General features: G+C 44.2%; 1 protein-coding gene across 1 annotated transcript in view; it reads right to left on the bottom strand.

The window, feature by feature from the left end:
• The window catches only part of VAT1 (vesicle amine transport 1), a 74,317-nt gene that overhangs the window by 29,326 nt on the left and 29,154 nt on the right, over positions 1–15,837 (bottom strand). The window contains exon 2 of the mRNA XM_040331370.1: positions 8,200–8,407. Within this exon, the coding sequence (XP_040187304.1) occupies positions 8,200–8,407 (208 nt within the window). The remainder of the gene's footprint in view (positions 1–8,199; positions 8,408–15,837) is intronic.

Below are 15,837 nucleotides of genomic sequence, written 5' to 3'. Positions count from 1 at the left end.
CTGAGGACACCATACCTCCTGAAGATAGCTGGCAAGCTAACAGCAGACCTCCACTGATACCGTAAGGCTCAACACCCCTTCTTAGGGACATCATCTGGTGAGTGGGGACCTAACAGGGGGGAGCACGGATGACACATTGAAGATCAATGCACAGATTATGCTTCTTCCCTTCTTTGACCATTAACCATCTCACACCCAATATATTATGATGTACTGTTATTCATACTGCCGAGTATATCGAGCTCTCATTTTCGTCGATCAGTGGACACTTCAGAGCCTATGGTTTTTTGGTTGATTTATATTGAATGGTTCTCTTTTATGGTCATTCCTAGACCAGTTATTTTTCAGTTTAGAGTTGATATACTTACAATTGATATACACTTGTACACCAGGATTGGATCACAGATTCTATTGCAACAATTTCCAGTTTTAATTTTTCATAATTTGACCATTGTGCACTTATTCCTACTGGCCTTAGGCATCATAATTAGCACTGGTCGCTTAGGGCTGATATTCACTATATCCTCACCATTTATCACAGACATTTCACACACTAAACACAGTTTCAGGACCCAATGCTGGGAGTCTGAAATCTATTTAATAGGGTCACCTTACTGAACCCATTCGGGGGCCCTCCTAATTAGCCCACCGCACAGAGGTGTCTGACATTTTTCCTACACACCCTCACCCTATATGGTATGTTAGTTAACCACATCAGTGATAGAATATCCAGCAACCATCCTTAGGCTGCGCCACCACCCTTCTATTACATCACTTCTATCCAATTTCATACTCCTACCTCGGGAGATTTACTAGGGGGGCAGTAGCCCATACACCCAAACCGTAGCACGGAATCCAATACATTTTACCTAGTTATGGCTTAATTAGCCGATTAGAGTGGGACACTGAGCCTAAAATATCGAACCTTTTCACAATATTCAAATTCTGAGATTGTCGATTTGGGGTTTTAATGAGCTGTAAGCCATAATCACCACAATGACAAATCACAGCTTGAACCATCTTGCTTTGCATGTAATGAGAATCTCATCTATTAGTTTTACCTTTAAGTTGCATTAGTGACATTTAAATTTTGCACAATATTCAAATTTTTTGAGTATTGCGTGTAATGGTTTGGGGGAAAAAGATTAACAGGTGCATGAGAAGAAAAAAAAATTGGGAGCAAAAAGATCATCAAGTTTAGCCATTTTTGGTTTATGCAGTTTTGCAAAATTAAATATGGCATTTTCAAAAGCATCCTCACCAGCACTAAATATGTATGCATAATAGAAAACAAATGAGTGAACAGATCAGATCTTCACTGCATCTGCACGCCACAAACCAAAACCTATTCAATTCATTTTTATTATTCAAAGCAAACTCCTCCATTTAGGACTCCATGATTTTGTTGAGATTTTACGTTAAAAAGGAACCCCCTAGCATTACAGCCGTGGCCATGTTAAGGGCAGTTGATTCATGTAGCATTTACTTGATGGAAGTAGTCCTAGGCTCAGGCATGCAAGCAGGAGGGTGTGCTTGGCTGAGAAGCCTCCTCCTGGGGTGTAGGACATTTGCTTAGGAAAGGAACCAGGAACAGAATAGATAGAAAAAAAAGAAAAAAAGTGAACGATTTAAACTTTACGGCTAGCAGCATGAGGATTAAAAATAGTCAATGTTGATTTGGAGGACTTCTACTTTTTAGAGCCCAGCCTCCATGATCATGACAGTCTAGGCTCAGAGAAAGTCAAATGATGGTGGCCATGCAATTACAAGACTCGTGACATCTTGTGGTGGTTCTGGATCAAAAATGTTTTGGTGTTGTGCTTTCTCCCCCAGAGCTTGCTTTGTGTTGGCTCAGTTTCCCAAAAAACTGTTGAGAACCAGCCACATCCACTGCAACCTCATCTTAATTTAGCCTTTCCTTGTCCATTTATACAGCATATTGGTTTTACACAGTTTATAGTTTGCATATATTCTGAAGTTAAAACTGCTATATTTTGTCTCCCCTCATGGCTCTATGCATCTTATGGATGCATAGAGCAGTGTCAGGAGTGAGCATGCAGCAGTGCCCCCCAGGGCAAGTGGCTTTCCCTTGGGTCAGTGCTTGAGGGGCAGAGGGATCCGAAAAGAGGATCAGAGCTGCTCTGTGCAAAACCACTGCACAGAACAGGCAAGTATCACTCAGGGTTAGGGTTTCCTGACGCAAGGTTGATTGCGAAACGCGTAGAGGCTTCTGGGTAGCACGTTGGGTGGAAGTACATCACACGTCATCCCCTGCCGCCGAACCGCAAGGAAACGGAGGCGTGGAGCGCACGCCGACCGAGGATTCACACGCTGGTGAGCGGCTTCTGCGCTCGGTACTGCTAGAAGGACCCGCTGCTGGTCTGAGGCACTACACTTGTGAGTGAGCCTATGTTTTTACTAATAAAGCTTTTTCAGATATACTGCACTGATAGACCCGGACCCTCTTATGTCTAAAATCATCCTATGTCCACTAGGGGCATAGGATGACTGAGAAATTATATCTTGGACTATTTAAGAGGGGATTATGCAATTATCCATAATATTTGCCAGGAAATCTGTGAGAACTGGTTGCCGTTTGTTGATTTTGAACTCAAAGGGTTAATTGAAAGAGAGACTCAATCATAATGTGGGGACACATACTGTTAGGTGTTAATGTCATCAACTCCAGCCCACCTATCTGGTGTGATGTAAATGAATCTAGGATGGCTTCTGAGGATCTTTCATTGTGGCTTGTGATAATTGACCCGGCTATTGTGTGAAGGTCTATTGATGATAATGTATGTATTGTAAGTTAACAGACAGCCTAAAGTTCAGGTGCATCAGCTGTAGTCAATTAGCTCATGTTAATTTATGTTCTGGTGACCTCTTTAAACTGTATACAAGGTTGTATTTTTGGTTCTATTAAACACTCCATGTTTAGCACACAAACAAGTCTCGTGTGTTGAGGGCAGCTGGAATATCTGATATCTATATCCAGACTGATAGGAAGCGGTATATGACGGAAGCACTAAAGCGGAGTGTGGGGCGTTCCGTTACATGCACCATAATGAGTCCCTTGTTTTTGAGATATTAAGGCACTATGAGAAACCTTGTGAACACAAGGGAGGAGGATTGCTCTAGTGGCTATAAGGAAAGAAATAATTTGAGGCCTTCTATTAATCTGAGTCTGGTGAGTGTCCATTTTAGCAGTTGGTGACGTGGCATGATTTGGTGGAATTGCACGTTTATTTATATACCCACTACAAGGAGCACCATGAGCATTGGAATTCATTTGTTTTTTCCCCATATTGGATTAACTTTCTAGAGACGTTTTCAAATTTTTCCATAAATAATATTCTACATATTTTGTATAATAGTGAGCACTTAATTTTTTCTATGGGGTTCTTTTCACTGGCTTGTCATTATATTGAATTTTTTAGTAGGATTGGCACAGTAACACATTCTTGTTTTCAGGTGTCATGAAGTGCTAGTTTGCAATGCATACTAGCACATTATGACTTAAAACCTTTCGATTTTGAATTTTTGGATGCAGTTTACTACCGCTTAAAGCAATATTAAATCTGCATGTCCCAGATCTTCATTTACACTCAGTATGCTTGATTATGCATGTGAAGCAGGACCAATTTTTCTTCATTACTTAAGTACTTTGAGATTAACTGACTGCACCATGTGAGTGCAAAGTTAAGAGGCTGTCAATTTCGTCCACGAAAATATCTGTCATAGTTTGTCAGCTGCATGTTTTCAGTGACAAAAAAAAAAAAAAGCTGAAGTCAATTGACAAACACTATGCTGAAAATAAATTCCAATTTCCATGAAGCAAGAATGCTTACCCACCTGCATTTGTGCTTTCCTCTGAGCTGTCCAAGCCCCCGACTATTGGCAAGCTGTACTGAAAAACTAAGACCCCCCTTTCACACTGAGCGTGTTTTTTGTCCGCCAGCAGGATGGTTTTACCCCCCCCCCCCCAGAGAGGGTTAACTCCCATTCCAATGGGCAGAGCGTTTTGGGAGTACCAAATACTGTGCTCCCAGCTCGCCCTAAAGATGCTGCTTGCAGGACTTTTTATAACATCCCGCAAGCGCATTGCCCCAGTGTGAAATGTCACAAAAAATTCCTGTAAAAAAAAAAATGACTTAACCACTTAAGGACCAGAAGGATTTGCACCCCAATTGACCAGGCTGACAAAAAAAAAAAAAATCAGTTTATGCCGATATATATTTCTGGCAACAAAAAAGCTGCAATAAGTGTATATTGATAGTTTGTGCAAAAGTTATTGCGTTTACAAATTACGGGATAATTACATTATACAGGATTTATTGAGTCAAGTTTGCACAGCACTTTATTTAGGGACTTTTTTAACTATCAATTGTGGCGATCTGATTTAGCAGGACTGCGACATTACGGCGGACACATTTCACCCCAAATGACATTTTAGGGACCAGTGACATTACTACATCGACCATCGCTATAAAAATGCACTGATCAATGTAAATGACACTGGCAGGGAAGGGGTACACTAGGGGCGATCAAGGGGTCAAGTGCATTCCCTAGGTGTGCTGGGCTTACTGGGACATGACAGATCACTGTTCCCAATCACTGGGAACAGAAGATGACATGTCCGTCAGAAGAGGGTGTCAGCCTTGTTTACACAGGCAGATCCCCCATCCTGCCTCTGTACTAGGCGATCAGACAGCCGTTAGACATGGTCTGTCCAACCTGCAGGCATGCTCCTGCAGCAAGAGCGCACACCTGCCAACATAGATACAGCGATTCGCGCAGGCGCGCCAACCTGCCTCCGCAAGATGGTGGCTGGTCAGCAAGTGGTTAAATCTGTTACAGTTCTCTTTTGGATAAGGTTTTATATTAACCGATTTTAAAAAGTTTCTCCAACTTATTCTAAACAAGTTAAATTTACAATGGGCAACTAACTGGATACCAAAATGGACAACGTTTAACAGCAACAGCTTTAGCCTTTAAAACGCAAGTAAAATTAGGTATTAGTATTGGATAACAATCCAAGATGCCACAAGTCTGTCAAGTCCAATTAAAAGCCTGACAAGGGCAAGGCTACAGGCCGGCCACCCCCCCCCCCCCCCCCCCAACCACACAAACAGCTGTTGGCACTGGAGAAAGCCACCTTCAAAACTTCCAGGTGGCACACAAATGGCAGATCCTCTCCCTGTACTTTTTCTGGCACCAGGAATTAAGGGAGCTCATCTGTCTCATTGTAAACAGGTTTTGAAGCCATTAGAAAGTCACAAACCTGACATCTGTGCCTTTGTTGTGATTTTTGAAGATTGAATAATCCATTGTAGCCACTATTACAAGTCAAGGGCTTGTAAAAAGCCCATCAACTTTAAAGTGACTTTCTTTATAAACCTATCTTATACTTGCCTGCTTTGTGTAATGATTTTGCACAGAGCAGTCCCAGTCCTCTTGGGTCCCTTGCTGGCATTCCTGCCCGCCCTGCCAAGTGCCCCCCACAGCAAGCAGCTTGCTATGGGGCACCCAAGCCACTGTTGTGTGTCCAGACACTGAGCTGTGGCTAGGCCTAACCCCCTCACTCACTGACAGAGGGAGCCAATGGCACCCACTGTGTGCACGCAAGCCAAATCAGAGAAAAAAAAAAAAAAGGGAGTTCAAAGGCAGTCTCTCATGCAACATTGCTAGACAGATGGGGCTCAGACAAGCATTAGGGGAACTGCTGCACACAGAAGGTATTAAAAACTGCCTTTAATCTTTGCCTGGATGCAGGTACAACTTTAAAAATCTTCAGCCATAATACTGACCAGACGGGAGCATGAGGTCAGGGCACAACAGTTTCTAAGACACCTGAATCATGAAGACTGGCTCAAAGACAACTTGTGAACCTTGGAGCTGGCCATGTATTAGATTTACAACGTTGGCCCCACACTGCTTGTTTAGGGAGTCAGATCTCACGCATATGAGTGCCCTTTCATTAACAAGGCAGCAAAAGGTACCCAAAAAAAAAAAAAAAAGTACATCCATTCTTTGAATGCTTTTGTAGTCAGATCTTTTGCTGTTCAATGTTTGAACTAAAACAGGAAGAACTCTGCAGCTGGACAGGAAGATCGACATTACATACAGGAAAATGTAGCGGAAACATGTTAATTTTGTCTTTAAAGCAGGATGTGAGGTCATCTCTGGAATGACTTCTGAACTTGCTAATCAATGATTGTCTATTCCCACCATTTACTTCCATCAAGGTAAAGAAGCCAATTGAAATTGCACATCATTTAACCCAACTTGGGAGGAAATGGTAGCAAGCCACATTTAAACTTCAATTACATTTGGAATTTAGTATAACCCCCTAGCAAATCCTGTAAATGCAAAAATACAACATTTTTGGGAGAGTTAAGCGATTTGCACAATACCACAAATCTAGATTGTGACAATCACATAGTTTTGCCATTTTCACAGTTTGAGCGATCTTTGGCAAGCTCTCTAAATAAAACCAAACAAAAACTAAGGATTTAACTAAAAGATTGTAATTGCGTTTACCTTTTAAAATTCCATTGCTCCAAACCTTTTGCGTCCCACACCCCTGGGCTCCTCATGAGTTTTGTTCAGGTTAGTGCAGTCTACCAAGCTATGAAAATGAATGGCATTAACTACTGCTTTAAGGTAGGCTTTGCTATGTGTATATGTGGCCTATAAAAAAAAAAAATTAGGGAGGTGCAGAAACAAGTCCAGTGATCCAGAACAAGGATAGTGCAGCAGTTACTGATCTTCATTACAGGAAACTACTGCACAGATACTGATCACTGTACAGATCTGAAGAGAACAAAAACAAGGATTATAAATGCGCCTTTTGTAGTTAGACCAGGGCTTGACAAATTTGCTTTGAATCTAGGAGCCAGGAACACGGCATGTCTCACCGAGCTCGCGTGCCGAAGCGACCGCATATGTGAGCAAGGCCCGCATATGAAAGCGGTGTTCAAACCACACGCGAGGCATCACCGCATTTGGTAGAGCGAGAGCAAAGCAATAATTCTAGCCCTAGACCTCCTCTGCAACTCAAAACATGCAACCTGTAGAATTTTTAAACTTCACCTATGAAGATTTTAAGTGGTAAAAGTTTGTCGCCATTGCATGAGCGATGCAATTTTGAAGCGTGACATGTTGGTTATCAATTTACTTGGCCAACATCTTTGACAATATTAGAATAAAAGATTGGGCTAACTTTACTGTTGCTTTTTTAATTGGTGCATTTTCCCCCAAAAAGTGCACTTGCAAAACTGGTGTGACTGAAAGTATCGCAACAACCGCCATTTTATTCGCTAGGGTGTTAGAATATATAATAGTTTGGGGGTTCTAAGGAAAAAAGATGGGCAGGCAGTAAAAACAGAGAGGGGAAGCCCCATTAGCATTGCTGGTTAGACAACAGCCACCACAAGGGGGTGCCAGATTCCAGAAGGAAGCATAGGACTGCAGAAGGCAGGTGGTGCGCACGGAGACAGGATACCCCAGCTGTGCTGCCCCAGGTCGCCAATTCTAGTTGCAAATGCGACCGGGGTTTGTCAAACCCCGACTTTGACGACATTTTCTTATCCTGAAATTCAGGTTTTGGAAAGGCAATTCTTACAAAGCCAGGCTTGACCTTTGTAATACCAGCATAAATTAAAGCTGAACTCCAGGAATAATCTGTTTTGCATAATTGGCCCAGCTTGGTACAATGCAAGTATGCATCCCATACCTGATAAGCTGAAGATCATTTAGTCAGCACCACTACGGGAATAATTGCCATCTGATCTAGGCCCTGGTTCTGTGAGTGGCTTTACACATGCACAGAACAAGTGTTCGCCAACTCAGCACAACTTTATTCACAGAACACTTTCAATTGATACAAGGCGTTCAAACAATGAGACAAACATTGCGACACCACCCTTCATCTCCATCTTGTAAAATCTGTGACCACCTTGACACACGAATATCAGTGATGCCGAGCAAGTAACCCTCTTTGCACACAGAGGAAGCAGCTGGCACAGACCCCAACATGACCTGGAAGATTGTGGCCATCACTTTAGTAGCCCCCCGCTACAACTATGGTAATTCAGTCTCCCCAGTAGCTCATTAAGTAGGAGCTTACTTATTTTGGAGGCTGGACCAATGCAAGTATTCAATACAGATCATTTGTAAAATACTGAAAATTCTTACCTGCTGCCATGTGGATGAGGACACTTTGTTTTGGTCTCAGATTGCCAAAGTCAAAGAGAATCATGTAGGCAGTTATATAGTTCACCAGCAAGGCTGCAGCCTCCTCAAAGCTCATTCCTGCTGGCATAAGGAATGTGTGGCTAGTCTGAACAGTAACCAGTTCTTGCCATAAACCAAACCTGTTGAGGACCATAACATTGTCTCCAACCTGAAAGACAAAAATTAGGAAATATGAAGATTTGAAAACGTCGTCATTCTAGATACATCTTTACACCGTTTCATTTTAGATGCAAGTTACAAGATGTGGCATTTAGGAGTTATGCAAATTGGGAGTCCCACAAAGGACATTTTAGGCAGGGCAGACAAAAGATCCCCAAAAACAATGGAAAGTTCCCCATCCCCCACGTGAATGCACACATGTAAAATGGATGGCACCAGATGAGGTAAAGTAAGCAATAACTAATGTTTAACTTTAAACTGGTAACCTGTAAAGGCTTTTACAGCGTTTCCGATTTTTTGGTACCTTAACCACTTAAGACCCGGACCAAAATGCAGCTAAAGGACCCGGCCAGGTTTTGCGATTCGGCACTGTGTCGCTTTGACAATTGCGGTCGTGCGACGTGGCTCCCAAACATAATTGGCGTCTTTTTCCCCACAAATAGAGCTTTCTTTTGGTGGTATTTCATCACCTCTGCGGTTTATTTTTTGCGCTATAAACAAAAATAGGACAATTTTGAAAAATGCAATATTTTTTACTTTTTGCTGTAATATCCCCCAAAAATATAAGAAAACATTTTCTCAGTTTAGGCCGATACCTATTTTTGTAAAAAAAAAAAAAAAAAACGCAATAAGCGTTTATCGGTTGGTTTGCGCAAAATTTATAGCGTTCACAAAATAGGGGATAGTTTTATTGCATTTTTATTTTGTGAAAATGCCATAGCCGCTCACTGTATCACTCGGCGCGTCACTGGATGTGATTGACAGCAGCGCCAGCCAATGGCTGCACGGCTTTCAATCCATCCACTCTAGCCAATCAGCGGCCAGGCTGAGTGGCGAAGAGGATGTCGGGGCTGAGCGCGGGACTTGCGAGGGGTCAGGCAAGTATAACAGGGGGCCGGTATACTCTGAAGTTTTTTCACCTTAATGCATAGAATGCATTAAGGTGAAGAAAAAAAAAAAAAAAAAACGTTCCTTTAACCACTTGCTGACGGCCGTACGACTTTGTACGGCCTCAGCGCGGCTCCCAATCCCTAACAGGCCGTCTTTTTACGGCCTCCCCTTTTCGCGTTCCCCGCGCGCGCAGCGGGGAACTGCTGTGCTGGCCGTGTCCCTTGGACACAGCCAGTCACAGATCGCCGTGAACGGCCAATCGGAGCGGCCGTTTCCTAGGCGATCTGTGCGGCCAATGAGAGATGATCTCATATGTTTACATATGAGATCATCTCTCATTCCCGGCTCTCGCAGACAGCGGTGCTGTCAGGGGAGAGAGGCGACGGATCTGTGTCTCTTGTACATAGACACAGATCGGTCACCCCCCCCAGTCACCCCCCCTCCCCCACAGTTAGAACACTAATTAGGGTACACATTTAACCCCTTCCTCACCCCCTAGTGTTAACCCTTTCCCTGCCAGTCACATTTATACAGTAATTAGTGCATATTTATAGCACTGATTGCAGTATAAATGTGAATGGCGCCAAAAATGTGTCAAAAGTGTCCGATGTGTCCGCCATAACGCCGCAGTCCCAATAAAATTCGCAGATCGCCGCCATTTCTAGTAAAAAAAAAGCATTTATACAGTAATTAGTGCATATTTATAGCACTGATTGCAGTATAAATGTGAATGGCGCCAAAAATGTGTCAAAAGTGTCCGATGTGTCCGCCATAACGTCGCAGTCCCAATAAAAATCGCAGATCGCCGCCATTTCTAGTAAAAAAAAAAAAAAAAAAAAAAAATAATTCTGTCCCTTATTTTGTAGGCGCTATAACTTTTGCGCAAACCAGTCGCTTATTGCGATTTTTTTTTTTTTTTTTACTAAAAATATGTAGAATACGTATCGGCCTAGACTGAGGATAAAAAAAAAACGTAAAAAAAAAAAATTGAGCTATTTATTATAGCAACAAAGTAAAAATATTTTATTTTTTTTCAAAATTGTCGCTCTATTTTTGTTTATAGCGCAAAAAATAAAAACCGCAGAGGTGATCAAATACCACCAAAAGAAAGCTCTATTTGTGGGGAAAAAAAGGACGTTAATTTTGTTTGGGAGCCACGTCGCACGACCGCGCAATTGTCAGTTAAAGCGACGCAGTGCCGAATCGCAAAAAGTCCTCTGGTCAGGAAGGGGTTTAAGTGCCCAGTAAGGAAGTGGTTAAGTGAATTTTTTGAAAATTTGCATTTGATAAATGGCTGTGCACATTTTGGGGCAACAAAAATTTAATATACATACTCCAGGGTTTTTATGTTTGGGGTTCATTCCAAAAAACAAACCTGATTTTAAACATGACAAAAATCTATGAATTGGCCTGGGCAGCAAGTGGTTAAGGTATAAGTGAATCAATACAGAAGTAATTTTGCAAGTCGCCTCTGAAGTTGTGGGCAGATCCCCTTGCCGAATCGCTCAGCAAGTTGTGTTGCCCCTGTATGAACCGGCTCTGATGCTTTGTTTCCACAACAACCAACATTTTTAAAATCCAATTGTCACAAGGACAGAAAGCGAGGTGAAATTGTCTGAACAAAGTTAGATTTCCCTATGCCATCCAAAGAACAAAAAAAATAAAAAATCTAATAGGAATTGCACTTTTACCCGTTTGCCTTAGATTTAACTTCACCCACAGACCCATCTTGTTTGTAACCCAGGAGCCGCTTGTATAGTAACAGACATATCAGGAATATGAAATATTTGGGTGGCAAACACTTTAAAGGCACTGGACTCATGATAAAGTAATGTTTAGAAAACATACAAGCAGCCAACATTTACAAGTCTGATGGACCAGGACATGCATTAAAGGGGTTGTAAAGGTTTGTTTATTTTCTAAATAGGTTCCTTTAAGCTAGCGCATTGTTGGTTCACTTACATTTTCCTTCAATTTCCCTTCTAAATGGCTTTTTCATTGTTTTGTCTGAATTTCTCACTTCCTGTTCCTCCTCAGTAAGGTGTTCAGTAAGCTGTTCTAAATGACTTTCCACCGCTCGGATGGAGGAAAGTTTACTGAGGACAAACAGGAAGTGAGAAATTCAAAGAAAAACAAACATTTAGAAAGGAAATCGAAAGAAAAGGTAAGTGAACCAACAATGCACTAGCGTAAAGGAACCCATTTAGAAAATAAAAAACGAACCTTTACAACCCCTTTATATAAAGTGTTTTAGCCCATAGGCAGGAAAGGCCGTTTCCACCTCCTCTTCCCCTGCTGCTCAATTCTTAGAATTCTTTATTCATCTAGACACCACAAGCATCAGACACAGGCCCCCATTGTGGAGCAGCACATCATAGCCGCCTCTCACCGCTTCAAGAATGCTTTGTGGGATCTGCTTAATGGCAAGACAAACCAGAGAGCTGCTAATATAGCCTGGTTGCTAGCTAGAATTCACAGATCTCAGATGATTGGTTAGTGAAATGTGTTTATCTAAAAAGAGAGACTTCGATTTGTAAACTAGACCTTTTCTTGCAATGAAAAGCCTGCTTGCAGATTTTAGGAGGTGCAAATATGAGGATTTCTGATTGATCATTTGATGGCATCGATCAGAATCTGTTCATGGTAGAAAAAGTCATAGGGATTTCAAATCCTCGGACCAGCAAAGCGGTCGAGACAATGAGTCCTTTGGGGGGGGGGGCGGAAGAGATTGCTGACATCAGGTACAGCGGGACCAGATGTGATGGGGAGGGGTCCAGTGCAAGTTCACCTTACAGATTTTTGAAAAAGTGAACTTACACTTTGTACAATTAAAGGTCCACAGGACTAGATATGCAGTTTACTGTACATTGATGGGAAGGATATGCTTGGGGACATCCCACTTGTCAAGATTTAAGGAGCTGTGTCCGTCCATGGACTATAAGAGAAAATAGGATTTTTTTTTTTGTACTCACCGTAAAATCTTTTCTGAGTCCATGGACGGACACAGCTCCTTAAATCTCGACAGTGGGTTATATTCCCTGTTTACAGGAGAGGACTAGGCAGAAACAGATAAATGAATGTTACATTAACATAACAGTTGAAAAGCCCCGCCCGGGGGGGGCGGTCCCTCCAGACATAACCCTCCTCGCTGCAGCCTGTTTGTAAGAAGAAGTACAAACCTAAAAAAGGAGGGGTGGGTGCTGTGTCCAACCACGGAGTCAGAGAAAAGGATTTTACGGCGAGTACAAAAAATAAATAAATCCTATTTTCTCTTATAGTCCATGGACGGACACAGCTCCTTAAATCTTGACAAGTGGGATGTCCCCAAGCAGTGTCAAAAACGAGGGGTGGGAAATACATCAGTAAAACCAATTTTAACTTCACACCCAAAACAAGCAGAGCTCAACGGAGGAGGTGCAACTTTAAACAGCCGCTGGCAAAAACTAGCGGCCGAAAAAAGCATCAGAAGATGGACTCACAGCAACCATGTAAATTCTGGAAAAAGCATGAACGGAAGAGCAAGTCGCCACCTCGCACACCTGTGAGACTGACGCATGTCGGAAAAAAACCAGCAAGCACCAATTGCCCTGGTCGAAAGTGCCGTGACCGGAAAGGGGGCCCACCCCTTAAGAGCATAGGCCTGTATGACAGCCTGCCTGATCCACTGAGAAATGGTGGTCGACGAGACCGCCAGGCCCATTTGTGGACCAGACACCGACACAAAAGACAGTCAGAACTCGGAAACGGAGCCGTAGCAGGCTGGTACACCCGCAAAGCGCGTACCACGCCAAAAGTATGAAAGGCAACCTCCGTAGGATGCGCCGGCCGAGGACAGAAGGATGGAAGAACAATGTCCTTATTGCGGCGAAAGGCTGAAATCACCTTCGGAAGAAGGGAAGGTCGCGGGCGCACCACCTAATCCTTATGGAGGATCAAGCTTGGCGGCTTGCAAGACAAGAGCGCAAACTCAGAAACCCCTCTAACAGAGGTAAAGGCCACTAAAGGGGCCACCTTCTGAGATAGTGTCAAGAGAAAACCCGTTTCCAAAAGTAAGGTTCCTGAAGAACCAAGAGCACCAGAGTCAAAACTCATGGGGGAGGAAGAGATGGGCCAAGAGGGTAAAGTATATGACAAACCCCCTGCACACAAAAAGGGACCCACCAGGAAACGGGCCTCAAAAAGGCCACTGAAAGAACACAGCCAAGACTGAAATCTGCCCTCAAACAGTGCTTAAAGCAACTTTTAGATCCACTCCAAGCTGTAAAAACAGCAGGACCCTGAACACCGAGTAAGTCGGTGGACGTCACAACATCCATTTGCACCAAGAGATGTAGGCCTGCCAGGTGTGACGGTAGATCCTCTGGAAGAAGACTACCGTGCCGAGTCGGACAGACCCCGGTCACTTAAAGTCTGGCTTCCAATAGCCATGTTGAGCAAGTCAGTGACTGTACAAAAGGAGGAAGTATGGGACCTTGAGACAGAGGGACCTCCCGCCCTCAAAGGAGGCTACCCACAGGCCCCGGACCAGCAGGCGCGCAGAGAGAAGACAGATGCCAATACCCAGAGGCATTGCTAGGGGGGTGCGGTCCACACCCGGGTGACACCATCCCGATTTAAAAAAAAAAAAAAAAACATTTAGCCAACATGTGGGGGGGGGGGGGGGGGCTCCCCCCCGCGACTGCAGCGATGAGTGCCGTGGAATCGGAGCGCCGACGTACAAGAGGGGTTGCGTGGTGACACCGCAGCACAATCCATCCCCTTTTCTCACAGCCACGGGCTGTTAGCGGTGCTCGGCAGTCGGCACACAGGCACAGCCCTCTCTGTGTGTACAGAGGGGGAGGGGCCCTTCTGTCCATGTGCCGTGGCGCTGCCTGCGACGATCTGAGGTACTGAATGGGAAGGGGGGGTGTGTCTGCACTGAAGGGGGTCTGTGTAACATGCAGGGTCCAGAGGTGCAGGTGGCTGTGTAATGTAAAAGGGGTGCAGTGATGCAGGGTGCTATGTAATGTAAAAGGGTCCAGAGGTGCAGGGGGCTATGAGATGTAAAGGGGGCCAGTGATGCAAGGTGCTGTGTAATGTAAAGGGGTGTAGAGGGCTGTGTAGTGTAAAAGGGTCCAGAGGTGCAGGGGGCTATGCGATGTAAAGAGGTGCAGGGGGCTATGCGATGTAAAGAGGTGCAGGCGGCTGTGTAATGTAAAAGGGGTGCAGCGATGCAGGGTGCTGTGTAATGTAAAGGGGTCCAGAGATGCAGGGTGCTATGAGATTTAAAAGGACCAGTGATGCAGGGTGCTGTGTAATGTAAAGAGGTCCAGTGATGCAGGGTGATGTGTAATGTAAAGGGGCCCAGAGGTGCAGGGTGCTGTGTAATGTAAAAGGGTCCAGAGGTGAAGGGGTTTTGAGATGTAAAGGGGTCCAGTGTAATTTTAAAGGGGTCCAGTGATGCAGGGGGCTGTGTAATGTAAAGGGGTCCAGTGATGCAGGGGGCTGTGTAATGTAAAGGGGTCCAGTGATGCAGGGGGCTGTGTAATGTAAAGGGGTCCAGTGATGCAGGGGGCTGTGTAATGTAAAGTGGTCCAGAGGTGCAGTTGTGGAGAGGGGTACACAGTAGTAACAAAAAGATATTGAAGGATGCAGAGGTATGCAGGGGGCACAGTGGGGTGTTTTTATATTTTAACGTGGGGGTGCCAGATATTGGATCCGCCCCGGGTGCCAAATGCTCTAGGTACGCCTCTGGCCTATAGGTTCCTGAGATGTGAATTCCTGAGATGTGAATTCCGGTTCTGGAGAAAGGTGGGGGGGAGGGGACAAAGAAAAATGGAGAGAAAGAAGGGATAGAACGAACAAGAAAGATGGATAGGGAGAGAGAAAAGGGTAAGAAAGGAGAACAGAGAGCAAACAGTAGGGTAAAAGATATTTGAAAAATTTTATTGGGGGGGGGGCGACACCATATTTTACCGCACCAGGTGACACCAACCCTAGTGACGCCACTGACAATACCTTCACCGCAGACTGAAGAGTCTGCAATTTCTCCAAGGGAAGGAGGACCTTAGCCACCGAGGAGTCCGGATCAACCCTAGATACTCCAACACTGAGTCGGAAACAAGCATGCCCAGGATTTGAACCCTGGGTTGCACACATGGAGGGCAGGGTTGCTGAAACTGAGCTACACCTTCTGGCCTAAACATTTAACACCCACCAGAATCTTCGGAGGGTCTGAATGGGAATAACACATCCACTAGGTCTGAGACAGAAGCTGCTCTCAGAAGAAAGTTGTCCAAGTAGCAAATGAGGCAAAGCTTCGCTGTCCCAACAAAGGATGTCCCCTGGATGAAGCCCAGCTACCACCGAATGAATGGATTCCATGCGGAACTACCCAACGTTCACAAAAGGTATTTAGGGCCTGAGGCCCATAGAAAACCCCCAAACCTCTCGTCCTGCAGGAAAGGTAAAATTACTCCGCAGCTTGGCAAGTACCACGCTGCCCAAGGCAGACCGATGGGCCGGGAGAGGAAGACACGAGGAAAGAAC

The sequence above is a fragment of the Rana temporaria genome, chromosome 12 (assembly GCF_905171775.1).
Source record: "Rana temporaria chromosome 12, aRanTem1.1, whole genome shotgun sequence".
Classification (NCBI taxonomy): Eukaryota; Metazoa; Chordata; class Amphibia; order Anura; family Ranidae; genus Rana; species Rana temporaria.
The sequence above is the reverse complement of the archived record's forward strand: the minus strand, read 5'-3'. Positions and strand labels throughout refer to the sequence as shown.